Below are 17,085 nucleotides of genomic sequence, written 5' to 3' on the forward strand. Positions count from 1 at the left end.
CAGGAAGCTGTCTCTTATTGCCATGAGAGCAGATACAAATTTGGGGAAAATCTGTCTCCACTACATTCTCTTACTTAGAACTGATCACTGGTTAAACACGCTATTTTTTGTCAGTCAGGAGGCTTGAATTCAGGGCCTAGGCACTGTCCTTGAGCTTTTTTGCTCAAGGCTAGCGCTCTACCACTTTGAGCCACAGCTCAACTTCCAGTTTTCTGGTGGCTAATTGGCGATAAGTGTCTCATGGACTTTCTTGCTCAGGCTGGCTTCAAACCACAATACCCAGATCTCAGGCTCCTAAGTAGCTAAGATTACAAGTGTGAGTCATCCACTATGCCGTGTGTGTGTGTGTGTGTGTGTGTGTGTGTGTGTGTGTGTGTGTGTGCGCGCGCGCGCCATGTGTCCCTTCTCTTCTGGCCTCGGAAGATAAGGTAAAGGGCAGATTCCTAACTCTGTTGGCCAGACTGTAGCAGCCTGCTTCTCCTCCTGGGAATCAAAGCCAGGATAGGGGCCAAGAGAAGACTGCTGTAAGCTGCACAGCCAGAGGTGAAGGCCCAGGCAAGGTTTAGTTACAGGGAAGCCAAGAAGCTATGGGGAAGTAGAGAAAGCCAGTCTGCAGGAACAGACAGAAGAAAGACCAACCGCAAGGAGATGGATGAGACTCGGCTGACCCAAAGCCAGTGGCCTCCAGCTGTCCTGGAAGGTGGTACAATAAGGTAGAATATAGGGTGTGCAATTAGCTGCCTAGGTTCAAATCCTGCCTCTGACACTTATTCCTGCAAACACGAAATGAATTCATATTAAAATAATTCTGTTTCCCTATCTGAAGATGTAAGATTAATAACAAAGCTGAATATATCAGTTTGCTGTGAGACTTGGATGAAGAATAAAAATAGTGAATGCTCAAAAGTGTTAGCTATTACTTCTATCAATTGATGCCAGTGTCCACCCAGCTCTGTTATACTCCCTTCCTATTCTGAATATGCCACATGAGATTCCTCTGTGGCCCAGAAGCTCATCTTTGAGCAAAGCTGTACAGTTAGGTAGATTATCTGTCCCTGCATCAGAGAATAATGTGAAAAGTCCCAGGAAATAGCCAAGTGCCAGTGGCTCATGCTTGTAATCCTAGCTACTCAGGAAGCTGAGATCTGAGGATTCACAATTCAAGGCCAACCTGCACAGGAAAGTCTATGAGACTCATATCTCCAGTTAACCACCAAAAAGCCATTAGTGGAACTGTGGCTCAAGTAATAGAGTGCTAGCCCTGAGCAAAAAAGATTCAGGGAAGGCACCCAAGCCCTGAGTTCAAGCCCTATGACCAGTACATACACAAAAAAGTTCCAGAACTGTCACACAACTTTAGCAAATCACTTCCAGAACCCTCACGTAGTAGTGGTGTGAAATTCAAGTAGGAAGATAAACTGAAAACATTACTAACCATGATGTGACACCAGACTCTGGGGCCTGCTATCACTGTAGGGGAAAAGCGAATATATCACACTAGCCAAAAGAATAGAAAATACTTAAGATATTTTTATTGCTGGCCCAGAAATAAACTATTCCTGCATTCCATTGAACAAAAAACTCAGTGTCTGTAGGATCTGCCAGTATACTTCATGTTTTGTCTCCAATATTAATAAGTTAATAACAGGAAGCTGCCTAAAACAGCTCTATGGGGCTGATTCTTTAATTCATCCAGTTTCACTGTCTTCAAAACGATGCTTCTAATCCACATCCCCTGTTCATTTTTAAACAAAGAGTTATTTGATAATGAAGTATGTAGGTTTAGAGATTTTTTTCCTTTTTTGCTCAGCTCTTTTCAACAAGAACTTACAAGCTACATTATTTCATCACTTTTTTTCTTTCTCAGACTTCTCATTTTTCTTCAGCCTTCCTGGGTTTGCTGTTGACATTTGGTAAATAAAAAGACAAGTGACAAAGGAACAGAACCCATTACTAGGAACAGAAGTAGAAGGGGGAAGCTGGGGAGCCCTCGTTTTACTCCAGGTACTCACGCTCATATTTCACATGGGAACAGTAGTTCAAAACATTCTAGACCTTTCTATTTACTGGTCCTGCATAAATATCAAAGCCATTTTATGTTTCTGACATCGAGAGGTTGTCTTTCCAGCTAAGAATAGATTGAACATATATAAATCTAAATCTAAATCAAACTCCCCTCCTGAGGTGAGGCTGTATTAGACAAAGCTTCGCCTGAGTGGATGGAAGGCAGGTGCAGCAGTGACCTTGAGCTGTGCCAAAGGCAGTTTCTTGGCTTTATTTACATCTATATTAGTTGGTTCCACCACATTGCTTATCCTACCCTGTGTGGTGGTTTCAAAGGAGCCATGATTGTCTTTGGTTACAGGAAAGCCTTCCAGGGAAGGAAGGCAAGGACTAGTGGGAACAGGAGGGAGTGTCAGCAGATATTTTACTTCTAGGTTTGAATCTGCACTAGGGTCTTTGAGCTATTTTTGTAGCAAAGGATTTTCTGTGTTTCCAGAAGACATTCAGATTCTCTTAGGAGAAGATTTAGGGGCTGGGAATGTGGTATAGTGGAGGAGTGCTTGCCTAGCAGGCATGAAGCCCTGGGTTTGATTCCTCAATACCACATTCACAGAAAAAGTATTTTCAAAGACTAATGAATAAAAACTTAGTGACAATCTCAATATACACAGAGTGAACATATGACAAAATTCCATACTCATCACAATAAAAAATTCACCACAAATTAGGTACAAGGTACAGAAGAGAACCTGATAATGGGTATCTAAAAAGAACAAAAAGAAAAATAATAGTGAAAGATTGAATCAAGGCAAGAATGACCACTCTCCTCAATCCTGTCTAAAAATGTATTAAACATTCTGGCAGATGCAATAAGGCAAGAAAATGGAATAAAAGGCATAAAGATATGAAAGGAAAAGATGAAACTGTCTTTAGTCACAAATGACATGGTTTTCTATTTAAAAAGAAATCCCTGGGGCTGGGAATATGGCTCATTGGTAGAGTGCTTGCCTAACATGCGTGAAGCCCTGGGTTCAATTCCTCAGTACCACATACATAGAAAAAGCTGGAAGTGGTACTGTGGCTCAAGTGGTAGAGTGCTAGCCTTGAGCAAAAGAAGCTCAAGGACAGCACCCAGGCCCTGAGTACACAAGCCCCAGGACTGGCAAAAAAAGAAAAAGAAAAAAAATCCCAAAGATTTTATAAAAACCTACCAGAACTAAAGCAAGTTTAGAAGGGTCATATAAGATTAATGTTTTTAAAATACATTGCTCCATGCCAATGTAAAGTTTTAAGTATAATTCACCAAAGCCTTAAAAACATAAAAGGTTGCCAGGTGCCGGTGGCTCATGCCTATAATCCTAGCTACTCAGGAGGTTGAGATCTGAGGATCAAGGTTCAAAGCCAGCCCAGGCAGGAAATTTCATGAGACCCTTATCTCCAATCAACCACCAAAAAACTGGAAGTGGTGCTATGGCTCAAGAGGAAGAGTGTTCGCCTTGAGCTGAAGAACTCAGGGACAACACCCAGGCCCAGAGTTCAAGCCCTACAACTGACAAAAAAAAAAGAAAAAGAAAAAGAAAACATAAAAAACTGTGTATAAATTTACATCTGAAAATATTAAAACATTGATGGAATAAAGAATATCTAAATAAATTGAAGAGGATATCATGTTCATGGATCAAGAAAGTCAATATTGCTATCAATCTGTCTCAATTTGATCTAGATTCAACAAAATCCTGATTTTAAAAAAATCAACACATTGCCTTGCTTACATAACTGTAACCCCTCTGTATAAAACCTTTATGATAAAATTATACATTTTAAAAATTCTACAAAATTATTATTGAGGCAAGGTCTCACTTTTCCCTAGGCTGGCCTGGAATTGACTATGTAGCCTAGACTGGCCTTGAACTGGCCCTCTTGCCGCCATCTCTTAAGTACTGTAGTTTTTTTTTCTTTGTTTGTTTGCTTGTTTGTTTTTTTGGCGGGGGCGGGAGGGGGGTCTGGTCATGGGGCCTGAACTCTGGGCCTGGGCACTGTCCCTCAGCTCTTCAGCTCAAGGCCAGCGCTCTACCACTTGAACCACAATGCCACTTCAGGCTTTTTTCTTTTTGCTTATGTGGTCCTGAGGAATCGAACCCAGGGCCTCATGCATGCAAGGCAAGCGCTCTACCACTGAGCCACCTTCCCAGCCCCTGGACAGTAGTTTTTAAAATATAGATTAACAAATAGATACTTGAATCTATATGGGAAAAAAACACAAAGCACAGAATAGCCAAGATTTTTTTTTTTTTTTTTTTTTTTTTTGGGTCCGGTCATGGGGCCTGAACTCTGGGCCTGGGCGCTGTCCCTCAGCTCTTCAGCTCAAGGCTAGCGCTCTACCACTTGAGCCACAGCACCACTTCCAGCTTTTTTCTTTTTGCTTATGTGGTGCTGAGGAATCGAACCCAGGGCCTTGAGCATGCAAGGCAAGTGCTCTACCACTGAGCCACCTTCCCAGCCCCCCAAGATTTTTTTTTTATTGGACAGAATACTCACACTCTCTGATTTCAAGACTTACTAAAAGCCAGCACAGTAGAATTCGACTAGGAGGTGGTTTTACTTTCCCAGGGACATTTAGCAATGTGTCAAGACTTTCATAGCTGTCACGATTAGGGAAAGAAGTTGTTGCTGGCATGAACTAGGCAGAGGCAAGAAATATGGCCAAATGTCATACAATATAGCCCATCCCTAAAAAAAAAAGAAAGAAAGAAAGAAAAAATACCACCCTAGCATGTCAACAGTACTCAGGAAGTCCTGAGCTAAAGAAACCAAGAGAGCAGCAGAGATCAATGACAGAGTCGAGTCCAGAAATCAACCCACACACACATCCACTCCCAAGGAGAGCCAATAGGGCAAGAACAGTCTTTTCAGAAAGTGGTACTGGACAATTAAGCATCCATGAAAAAAATTAACCTTGACTCTAACCTTGCATTATATTTACATATATCCATATGTATTAACATTAACATGATATAGATCACAGACTTAAAAGTAAAAATAAGAGTATAAAAGTTCTAGAAGAAATCATAGATATTTTTTACCTTGGGTTGGGTAAAATTTTCTTACGCTAGGACATCAAAAACAAGTTTTAAATTAAAAGTTGTTAACGTGAAGCTAATTAAAATTTAAGACCTCTGTTTTTAAAAAAGAAAAGCAACAGACTGAGACAAAATATTATTTAAACACATATTTGATAAAGGACTGTCATCCAGAAGATATAAAGAAAACTCAAACCATAACAAGAACACAAATAATCCACTTTTTAAAGTGATAAGATCCAGGTGTGGTGGTACATGCCTATTATCCCAGTACTTCAGAGGCTGAGACAGGAGGATCATGAGTTCCAGGGCAGCCTGGGGGCACATAGCAAAGCCTCAACTTAAAAATAAATGAAGGCAAATAGTAGAGGTAGTTAGGCTGAGTGTATGACGCAAACGGTAGAGCTCTTGCCTAGTCCCTGGGTTCAAACCTCAGCACTGCAAAAATGAAGACATGAGAGATACAGATGGCAAAGAAGAACATGAAAAGATATCCAACGGGCTGGGAAGATGGCTCAGTGGTAGAGCGCTTGCCTTACGTGCATGAGGCCGTGGGTTTGATTCCTCAGCACCACATAAGCAGAAAAGAAAAAAACCAGAAGTGGCGCTGTGGCTCAAGTGGTAGAGCGCTAGCCTTGAGCTGAAGAGCTGAGGGACAGCGCCCAGGCCCAGAGTTCAGGCCCCATGACCGGACCCAAAAAAAAAAAAAAAAGAAAAAAGAAAAGATATCCAACAATTGCACCATACATAATTAGGGAAATGCAAAATAAAAATCACCATGAGATACTATTAAAAAACTATTAGAGGGGCTGCAAGTTAAATTAAAAAGAAAACATGCTGACAACACCAAGTACAAGGAGGGTGCACAGGAGCAGCTAAAACTCTCAGACGTTACAACTGAGGCTTTCAAACAAAGTTTGGCAGTTTCTTCTGTGTGTGTATGAGTGTGTGTGTGTGTGTGAGCGAGAGAGAGAGTGTGTGTATGTGTGTGTGCCAGTGCTAGGGCTTGCACTAAGGCCTTGCACATTCACTCAGCTTTTTCACTCATGGATGGCACTCTAACATTTGAGCCATGCCTCTAATTCATACTTTTTGCTGGTTAATTGGAAATAAGAGTCTCTTTGATTCTTCTGCCTAGACTGCTTTGAACCATGATCTTCAGATTTCAGCCTCTGAAGTAGCTGGCAATTTATTATAAGATGAAACATAGGCTTACATGGGGCTCAGCAAGCCTACTTTTATTTACCTAAGGAGAAAGGAGACTGTCCACATAAAATATTTTCAACTCAAAAAAACTGAAAAATGTTCATCGCAATGAATATGAAAACTGTGATTCAATGGACTACTACTCTGCTATATAAAGAACAAAAGTAGTGATCCAGGCAACAAACCTCCAGAACATGATGCTAAGTTAAAGAAGCTAGACTCAAAAAGTTACAAACTAGGCTGGGTGCTGGTAGCTCATGCCTGTAGTTCTAGCTAATCAGGAGGCTGAGATCTGAGGATTGCAGGTTGAAGCTAGCCTAAGTAGAAAAGTCCATGAGACTCTTATCTGTTATTAATCACAAAAAAAAAGCCAGAAGTGGAGCTGTGGCTCACGTGGTAGAGCACTAACTTTGAACAAAAAAAAAAAAAAAGAAGATCAGGGACAGTGCCCCAGTTCAAGCCCCAGCACGCACACACACACACACACACACACACACACACACACACACACACACACACACACACACACACACACACACACACACACACACACACACACACAGGTACAGAGTTACACACAGGAACAGGTGAGGATTGATTGTTTATATTGTTTACATGTGTGGAAATGTCACAACAAAACACACCTTGTACAACCAACTCATTTGCTAATAATAAAAGAGTTACAAACTGTAGTGAGTTTATCTATATGACCTTCTAGAAAAGGCAAAACTAACAGACAAAGAATACATTGGTGGTTGCCAGAAACTGAGGCAGAAAAGAAACACTTTGGGATACAGAAATGTTAAAAATTTAGAAACATCTATAATGTACAGTTCTGTCAAAACTTGTCACACCATATACCTAAAAGAGTGAATTTTTGTGAAGACCAGAGAATTATGGTCCCAGGTCATACCAGGAAAAAGTGAACAAGGCCCAAAGAAGAAGCTAAGCATGGTGGTGCAAGACTGAAAGTCCAGCTATATGGGAGGTATAGAAAGGAGAATCCCAGCCCAAGGCTAGCCTAGGGCTGTATCCAAACAAACAAAAAGATAGAGGCAGAGCTCAAGTGGTAGAGCATCTGCCTAGCCATCACAGGGTCTTGAGTTTAAACCCCAATGCCACCAAATTAAAAAAAAAAAATTAAGGTTAGATTTTACTGTATGTAAATTAGACCTGATTTACATAACTTGACTTAAATAAAAAAAACAGGGTGGGAGAGGCTGCTGGCTCACGGTTGTGTTCTTTTTGTACAGCATGACATTTCAAAACTCTGAATTAGTTGATGACCTTTGAAAACAAGGAGACTGTAGATAAAGTTCCAACTTTTTTTGAGAAATCAGAACTGTGGCACTCTGAGCTGGAGTCTGACCAGTGGCTACCTCCCTGGACGTATAACACATGCTATCTTCACATCCCCACACAAAACCTAATTCATGGATGTGTTCTACTGATCTATATGTTTTGCCCTGGGTACCATCTACTTGAAGGCAGGGGCCAAGCCAGGCTTGCTCTGCTCTAACCTTCAGAGCTCATGAAGAGCCTGCTGCTTAATAAAGGCCATCCACAGTGAGACTCACTCGCCACCTTCCCCCAGCTGTAATCACAGAGACCAACCCCTCCCAGACTGCGGACTGCTCCTTTGTCCTAAGGCCCCATCCATCCATGGCATCCATCCCGTAACTCAGAATAATGTGGCCCTCTGTGTGTTTACACGTCCCCTTGAATATGTTGTCAAGCAACAGAAATGTTTTTGGGCCATTCCAATGATTCATTCTTGTCTAGAGAAGAGTAGAGTTGTTGTTAGTTAAGAGAAAAGGGAAAAGAGAGAAAGAAAAGCCAAATACAAGCTTAGAGGTTAATGGAAATGAACAGGGAAGTATGCACATTGACTAGACATATTCTTAGATCATATGCCAGTAATTGAGGTGAGGTAAGCCTGCCTCAAAACTTCTCTGGAAGTTTAGGATTTCATCGCTTCCATAGGGATGTTGGGTCCTGGAGTAGGGACAGGACATCCAGCCTGTTTTGCATCAGTCTTAAAAGCAGAGCATTTCTGTCCCCAGGACCTTCTTTACTTTGTGAGGGATGGGGTGAGGGGAATGCAAAGCCTGGGACATCTTGCAAGAATCCTCCAGTGCTGACAATACAGAAAGTAGGACATCTAAGCATGTGTGCTTGGACATCTATATTTGGGGAATTATCCATATCAAACATTCTTATTCTGTCTTTGTGCATATGTGTATGTACACGTGTGTGTGTGCATGTGTGTGCGTGTGTGTGTGTGTGTGTGTGTGTGTGTGTGTGTGTATGTACATACTGGAGCTTGAACTCAGGGACAGGTTGCTCTCACTTAGTTTTTTCAGTTAAAGCTGACACTTTTATCACTTGAGCCCCAGATCCATTTCTGGCCTCTTGCTAGTTCATTGGAAATAAGAGTCTCATAGACTTTTCTGCCCAAGTTAGCTTTGAACTGCAATCCTCAGATTTCAGCCTCCTCAGCAAGGATTACAGGTGTGAGTCACCAATTACCTTTGTTGTATGTCTTTAATGCTAGTGGCATGGCCTATGTGTTAGAGTACCTACCCAGCAAGTTCAAGGCCCTCAGTTCAAACCCTAGTACCACAAAAAAGCAAGTATATATGTATATATATATATATATATATATATATATATGTATATATAATTATATAATTATATATATAATGTATATAATTATATACATAATTATATCCCCACTTTAACTCTCCATTGGTTCTCCTTCATCTTTTATCTACCTTTGTCCACAGAAAAATGTTGAGTTGCCATGTCACTATCTGTTTCCCTTCTTCCTTTCTCCCTTGCACCCACTGTAGACACTTGTCCCCACTGTTTTGGGGACCACCAAACACTTATGCATTTTCAACCTAGTGAGCACTTCTAGCCCCACAGATCCTTGCTCTTGTAACATAAGCTCACTGCTCTCCTCCTTCAGTTCTTTCTTCTCTGAATCCATTGCTCCACTCCCTGGCTCCCTGATGGTTTTGTTTTGTTCTACTCTTTGACTGATCCCACGTACCCCTCAAGCCCCTAAATGCTGCAACACTCTAGGCCTACTACTTGGCTATCCCTTCATCCCTATATACCACCTCCTAGATGTTTTCATCCACATCCATGATGACAGCTCCCCAATGTATACCTCTGTACCTGCTGTCTCCTAGAATCCAGATTACCTGATATTCTGCTTGAAGAAACATGTCAAGCTTAATCTGCCCCCAAACAGACTCGGTTTTTCCTACCCCAAATCTAAGCCCCATGCCTACCTCTCCCAAAACGTCATTGTCCCATCTGCTTGAGCCCCAAATTCCAGAGCCATCGGTTCTTCTCATTCCCTTTGACCCTTTTAACTTCATTGGTTATTCTATTAGTTCTGTCTTCAAAAGATGTTCAAATGTAACATATCCACCCCCTCTTCTGTTACCACTCTGTCTGACCATCGTCCTGGGAACACGGGGTTTCAGCAAGCACCTCCCACCTCAGCTCCCTCCTTCCCACTCCCAGGCCTTCTAGTCCCTCATCACAAATACCTAACTTTTGTTCCTATAGTGCACCATCTCGTTGAGAATTAAATACCAAGCCATTCACATGGCCAAGAAGACCACCATGATGCATCTCTTACTCCATCCTTATTGAAGATCATTTCTTACCACTCATCTTGCTCTTTCAGATCTCCACTGGACCTCCTGGTTGTCTCCATCCTTCTCAAGCTCTATATGTTCCATTCCAACCACCTGACCATTCCTTTCAGCTGGAAATGCTACCTCCACATACCCACTCTTCAATCTCTACTCCAATGTCAGCTCATAACAAAGGCCTTCCCTCACCATCCTGTATAAATAAATGAAGATGTGCATGGAGTGCTGGCTCTGGTTCTGATTTCTTTTTCCTCATACAATGTATGGCCACATTAATTTATCACAGTTGCTACTCAAAAGTGCTCCACTCTCCAGCAGCAGCAGCAGCAGCCCTAGGTCTTATTCCAGACCTATTGCATAAAGAGCCTGAAATTTAACAGATTTGTATCCACAGCAAAGTTTGGAAAGCACTGAGTGCTGGTTTCTAATTGTCACAAGAATAACAGCTAGATTTTGTTCATAAGTGTAACCTCAGAGGATTGAGGCACTCAAAATACGTTGAATAAATGAATGAATGAATGAATGAGCTGTGAAATCTGTGGAATGTGGCTCCCAGTTGATGATACAAGCAGATTGAAGAGAGGCATGAGAGCCAGCACAGGTCAAAATTTGTCTTCCTCACATACTAAATGCTAAATTAGAGATTCTCTGGAATCAGCAAATCCTTCCTTCAAAATGTAAATATATTCCCCAAATAAAGCAGTCTTTCACAACTTACTGTGAATTATATAAGTGAAATTACATACTAACATCTAACAGAATCAGCCAAACTGAGGGAAAGGACTGTAAGATGATATGTGAACAAGTTCTTATTCTGTTCTAGGCCCTGTAATAGGCAATAGGAAAACTAAGATGAGTCAAGAACAGAGAGCTCATGCCTGTAATCCAACTACTTGGGAATAGAAAGCAAGAGGATCAAGAGCCCAAGCAAGACACAGAGAAAAGTTAGCAAAATCCAGTCTCTGTAACTTTTAACAAATAAAAGACATGGCGGCATGCCTGTGATCCGAGCTACATAGTAGGAGTTTGTAGGTCAGAATCAGGTCCCAGGCAAAAGCATGACAAGACTCTTAGTAAAAACTACACTAAAAAAAGTATGCAGTGTGGCTCAGATGATAGAGCACCTGCCTAGCGAGCACAAGGCCCTGAGTTCAAACCCTAGTACTAAACATGAGTCAGGAACTAATAAACTGATTGGAGACACAGACAGGTTTCAGAGGCCTTAGTTAGTACTGTTCTCCCACAATTTGCTATGGGATTACATAGCATCAGAGTGCAAACTGACTGATTGCTTTATTCTTCTTTTGCCTATCCCCTACCCCAGCGTAGCATCTAGACAGAGAAAACCCATTTCCACCATTTTATCAAAACAGCCAGCACTCATTGAGTATTTACTGTAAACCAAGCCCTGTCGTATACTTTAGGTGCATTAATTTACAACATGTCATTGTCACAACCACCCAGTTAAGAGCATTTATTACTCCTACTTCACACACACACAAGAGAGGACTAAGGTCTGGAGGATAACAGGCACACTGAGTAGCTGCCCAGAAAGGAATGGCATTGTACCTGCACACACTACATATTTATACACATGCACTGAATATAAGATCAGCAGTTAAGATGATTGGGAAATCTAATTTGAACTTTACCATTTTGCCTGGAGCCAGGAAGGCAGACGAGAATTGAGGAGTCAGCACTTGCTGCACTAAATCCTTCTTTCCTGCACCCATCTCCCACAACCAAAATAGAAGTGATTGCCTGAGAGTACAGGTTCCCTGGAGATAGAGGTTAGGAGCAGGAGATGACAGCAGCCTTGCCTTTTTTGCTGGCAAGAGTAGTATTTCTGGTTCTCAAGCAAAAGGGGCTGGAGGTGAGTATATAGACATAGACTTGAAACACAGTGCAGGAGCCCCCAGATTAAAAGGCATTGAACAACCATGTCAGTGCTTTCCAGCACCAAGTCTGCTTTTGCCAGTTTCTCAACTAAGGCAAATTCTAGCTTAGCTTTGTTTAGAAAACAAGGGAGAGCAATGGGTGCAAAAGTCATGGCCATAGCAAGCCACACTTTAAGCAGGATCAGAATCCTCACAGGTTTGGCTTCTTGGATAAGTCAGCATAGGACAACATTCTGCAGCAAGAGACAGCACCATACCACAGCAGATCAGCAAAAAGAGTTCCTGGTCAGGAGATGGGTTGAAAGCAAACATCATCTGTTATCCTCCTACTGTCTTGGCATCGCTTCCTCCCCACCATGCAATGATGTCCTGCATAAAGATGTCCTGCTCAGGACTGGCCCACACTGGGGAAAAGCTGCCTAAGAAAAAAGTCAGAGAACAGATAGCAGGAAAGAAGGAAGACAGGGAGTCCAGTGTTTTAACTCTTTCATTGGGAAAGCAATCACGAAATAAGACAGTGTAAACCCACAGGACCTGTTAAAGCTCAGTGCTTCAGGCCATGGATCCACAAGTGAGGGACAAGGCAGGGAAAACGGATCAGCAAGGATGCCAAGAGAAGAAACACCCAGAAACACTCACGAACCAATAAGTCACTTCACTGAGGAGGAAAATCATTGTTTTGGGGAGAAATATCCACTTTAATGTTTGATACTATGGTCTTCATCAAAGTGTTCCAGGGTCCTTATGACCACCACACACTACAAGGGAAAAGAAAAAGGAGACTAGAGAAAGATGTAGATAAAAGATCGAGATTTTGAAAAGATGGAGATGTAGATAAAATGAAGATGTAGATTTTTTTTTGAAGATGTAGATTTTTTTAAAAGACCCTAAATCAGGCTCTGGTTGTCTAAAAGACAAGTAGGGGAAATCACAGAGATTCAGAAGGGTCTGGGTACAGAATTTGGAAGGGAGATCAGAAATTCAAAACCCATTGCAGAAAATCATCCACCATCAGGCTGAGTAGGAACAATACATAAAAGCCAAATTTCACATATTACAGATGGCTGAACAGTGTTGGGTAGCTTTCTTCAAATGAACAATATCCAAAAGTGAAAAGCTCACGAATAATTTACGAAACTTTCCAGGACCTGATAGACTTTTAAACAAAAACTCTGCATTACTGAGCCAACAGACACGGGCTACTGGAGACTGGCCTTTCAGCCACAGTGCTAAATACACAGCAGAAAAACTGCTAGAAATATAATAAGCGGGGCTGAAATTTTTTCTCAGCTTTACTACTGAAGTTTGTAACCACTATCATTGCATAGAAGATCCCTTGATTTGTACACATGAACACCTTTGCCTGAACCAAAGGAAAGTGGCTTTGAATTAAGCTGTGGATGGCAGAGATATTTTTAACCTGAACTCCTTTTATCTAAAACAGTGTGGTGCTCCTTTTATAATTAGGAATTTTAATCTAATGGGAAGGGGAGGGGCTCAGGAAAAGAAGAGGTCCTCATTAATCCTTGCCAGAAACTACAAAACTACAGGAACAAATAACCAAAGTGGAAGTTGTATTCCTTGATACACTGAAGAGCCCGGAATTCCAGAACAAACACAAAAGCCAGACTTAATCATTCTTAGTCCAAAGACCATTGCTGACTGCACAGGAGTTAAGTTCTGAAGCACTTCAGCAGAAATAATTCCAACAAAACAGTTACCACAGATTTCACAGACGTCTATTTCACAGCAATCTCAGCCTTCTATTGGAAGGAGGGTGGGGAAGAGGGCTGGGGAATCTGTTCTCAACCCAGAGGGGAAAACGCTATTTTGGAAGCCGACACGGGAATTGCTTCAAACTCTAGCCATTCCACGCTAGATTCGGCTCCAAACTCTATAGCCATTCCATGTGAAGACAAAGTGGACCCCCTCAACGCGGGGGAGCTCAAAACATAGTGGACCAGCGCATGCCACCCGCGTCCTGCTAAAATGCATCTATTATTACCAGGTGTCCCAAACACACTGTGGCCGGCAGGACCTCCAGGAAGGATCTGCAACTTGTCCAGAAAGAAGAGAGAAATGCATCTCTTTTCTTTCTTTTCTTTTTCCTTCCCCGCCCAGCGGTGCCTTCCCGGGAGACAGATCCTGACAGTTCGCTCGCAGGTGCAGCAGCCAAGGGCAGAGAGAAAAGCCCGGCGCCGGCTCTGCCAAGATCCCTGCATCCACAGCCAACGCGGTCCGGAGCCCGCCTGGACCGGCCACCCTGCTCCTCCAGAACCCGCCACCGAGCGCAAAGCCGCCGCCAAGTGCTTACCCGGATCGGCCCGGCCGAGCCCAGGCAGGGCGGCCAGAAGCAGGAGTCCCAGCAGCAGCAGCAGCAGCGGCTGCAGCGGTGGCACCGGCGCCGGCGGCGCATGGTGGGACGCGCGGCTCCTCACGCCCGGGCAGCGTGCAGCAATCCCGCCGGCCCCGCCGAGCCCACGCGCCCGGGGCCAGCTCCTCGGCCCCCGTTCCACCGGCCCAGCTTTGCTCGGGCCCAGGGGCTTCGCCTCCTGCAGAGCCATGGGAACCCTTCACACATCCAGGCCGCTGCCCCAGCCCTGGGCGTCCCGGTCCTCACCGGGCATCTCCAGCCATAGAGCCCGGGCGCCGGAGGGAGGGAGGCGTTGGGCGGCGCGACTCGCCCGATCCTCCTGCCACTAGCCCGTGGCGGGCTCCGGGAAGCCGCGGCTTCACCCGCGCAGGAGCTGGGGCCGCATGGAGCCGCGGCGGGCGCGGGCCAGACTGGCCACGGTGCCTGTCCCCGTGCGCCGCCGCGCCCCGAGCAGATTGGGTGGCACCGGCGCCGCCCGACGCCCCCGCCCCTGGGCAGCACCTGCAGAGCGAGGGGGCGAGGGGGCCGGGATCGGCGGCTGCGAGCCGGCCGTGGGGCGCGCTCGGGTCCCTGCCGCCGCCCGCCACCGCCTGCTGCCTCTCCGCCCGGGGCTCTCTTCTCCCTTAGCTCGCTCGATCGCCGGCTCCGGCTCGGGCTCGGGCTCTCGGGGCCGCGAAGGCTACTGCAGCTCGGAGCGGCGCCTCATTGACAAAGGAAGCACGTAGCACCGGAGCGGGCGGGCGAGGGAGGCGAGGCCGGCGCGCGCGCGCGCATCCCCGCGCACAGCCACCGCGCGCCCCCCGCTCCCGCGCGCCCAGCCGGGCCCCGGCCCCTGACAGGACCCCTCCCCGAGGTGCCCGTACCGCCCGGGTCTGCACGGAGGGGAGGCTTCCCTCCTTCCCGTTCACCTTCCAGGCTCACATCTAGAAGAGGAAAAGGTCAATGGGAGAGGTCATCTAAGCAGAGGAGCGGGGTAGTAGACATGGTCATCGTGGTCAACGCACAGCAGCAAGTCTTCCGCTGGGGTTTTGGAAACACTCTTTGTGTCTGGGCGGTAGCGCTTGGAGCTGTTGGTTCGCTTCTCTGAAGGGCTGGCAGACACCCGCTTGTGCCTTTTGCCCCGGTGGAACTAGAGCCACTGTGGCCCACTTAAATGAAATGCTACAGTCACACATCATAAATATTTGTGGCCACCCTACTGCCTGCAAAGCCGGGCACTGGGCTTTGGGAAGCTAAGGGTTCTTTTTTTTCTTCTCAATATGCCTCACCTGAGACAGGAGGGTGTGGGGTGTGGCAGTCAGTACTCAGTAGAACAAGGCCACAGAGAACAGAGTTGCCCTCCCCTCACCAGACGGCCTCAGCAAACTAGCCGGTTCACAGGTGCTTCCTATTCAATTGACACGGACTGATTGGGCAGCTTTGGTTTGCCAAGCTTCTTACTCTGTTAAGTACTAAGCAGACAAGTAGTCAGGGGAATGTGGACTCTACTGGTGAACTAAAGCTTGAGTCATCCAAGAGTGTGTCAGTGTGTGTGTGTGTGTGTGTGTATACACACAAGTGGGTACAGGGGCTTGAACTCAAGACCTCACACTCATGCTTGGGGCTCAAGGCTGGTGCTTTCCCACTTGAGCCACACCTCTACTCCCAGCTTTTTACTGGTTAATTGGAAATAAGAGTCTCATGGACTTTTCTGCACAGGCTGGCTTTGAAAGAAGGAAAAAGAAAAAGAAAGAACAGAAAGAAAAAGGAAGGAAGGAAGAAAAAGAAATAAAAGGAAAAGGAAGGAAAGGAAAAGTCTGGCATTAGTGGCTTACATCTGTAATCATAGCTGCTCAGGAGGCTAAGATCTGAGGATAGCAGTTTGAAGCCAATCCAGGCAGGAAAGTCTGTGAGAGATTCTTATTTCCAATTAACCACCAAAAATCTGGAAGTGTGGATAAAGTGGTAGAGTACTACCATTCAGTGAAAAAGCTAAGGGGCAATGCCCATGCCCTGAATTCAAGCCCCAGGAAACACACACACACACACACACACACACACACACACACACACACACACCTGGAATGACCAGTTAACTCTTTCATTACATTGTTTTTAGAATCAAGTTGATGCATGTCAATCATTTAGGTTTATACTTGACAACCAGTAAGCATTCGATCAATCTTATTATATCTTATATGACAGTTGACATCCCCTTAAAGCATAAACTCTTTGTTCATTTTGATCTATTTAACTAAGACTTTGGGACTTTATGTCACATACCTTTAAAAAGTCAGTTTTGCCAGGCGCCGGTGGCTCATGCCTGTAATCCTTGATACTCAGGAGGCTGAGATCTGAGGATCATGGTTCAAAGCCAGCCCAGGCAGGAAAGTCCATGAGACTCTTACCTCCAATTACCCACTAGAAAACCAGAAGTGCTGCTGTGGCTCAAGCAGTAGAGCACTCACCTTGAGCTGAAAAGTGCAGGGACAGCGCCCAAGCCCAGAGTTCAAGCCCTACAACTGACCAAAAAAAAAAAAAGTCAGTCTTGTGCAAAGTATTTTATTAGGCAGGGGGAAAAGATCCTCAACCACTGTACAATGGTTTTAGGCCCTTGATTGAAACTTCTATTCTCATGGGGTAGGGTGGGAAAACTAAAGGTTTCTGCTTTATTTATTTATTTATTGCAATGAGCAGATGTTTCTCCTTTACTATGAATCCCATTCTTGACACACCACTACACAGAACATCTTTCCTGTAGCCGCTGTACTTAGAGATCTACAGTTTCCATAATGAGCAAGGTCTGGTCCACCCTCACAGCACTCAGAACTTACACTCAGAGGAGGAAATAAGTGAGCACAATTACGTCCCAG

The 17,085-nt window shown here is 44.5% G+C and overlaps 1 protein-coding gene across 5 annotated transcripts in view; it reads right to left on the reverse strand.

The window, feature by feature from the left end:
- Kiaa1549l (KIAA1549 like) overlaps positions 1–14,909 on the reverse strand; it is a 253,160-nt gene extending 238,251 nt beyond the window's left edge. For all 5 annotated transcript variants that reach the window (XM_070032631.1, XM_070032629.1, XM_070032628.1 and 2 more), the window contains exon 1: positions 14,174–14,909. In XM_070032631.1, coding sequence (XP_069888732.1) covers positions 14,174–14,423 — 250 coding nt within the window. In that variant the 5' untranslated portion in view covers positions 14,424–14,909. The remainder of the gene's footprint in view (positions 1–14,173) is intronic.
- Positions 14,910–17,085: the final 2,176 nt, after the last annotated feature.

The sequence above is a fragment of the Dipodomys merriami genome, unplaced genomic scaffold (assembly GCF_024711535.1).
Source record: "Dipodomys merriami isolate MVZ:Mamm:240054 unplaced genomic scaffold, mDipMer1.0.p SCAF_21, whole genome shotgun sequence".
NCBI classification, from domain to species: domain Eukaryota; kingdom Metazoa; phylum Chordata; class Mammalia; order Rodentia; family Heteromyidae; genus Dipodomys; species Dipodomys merriami.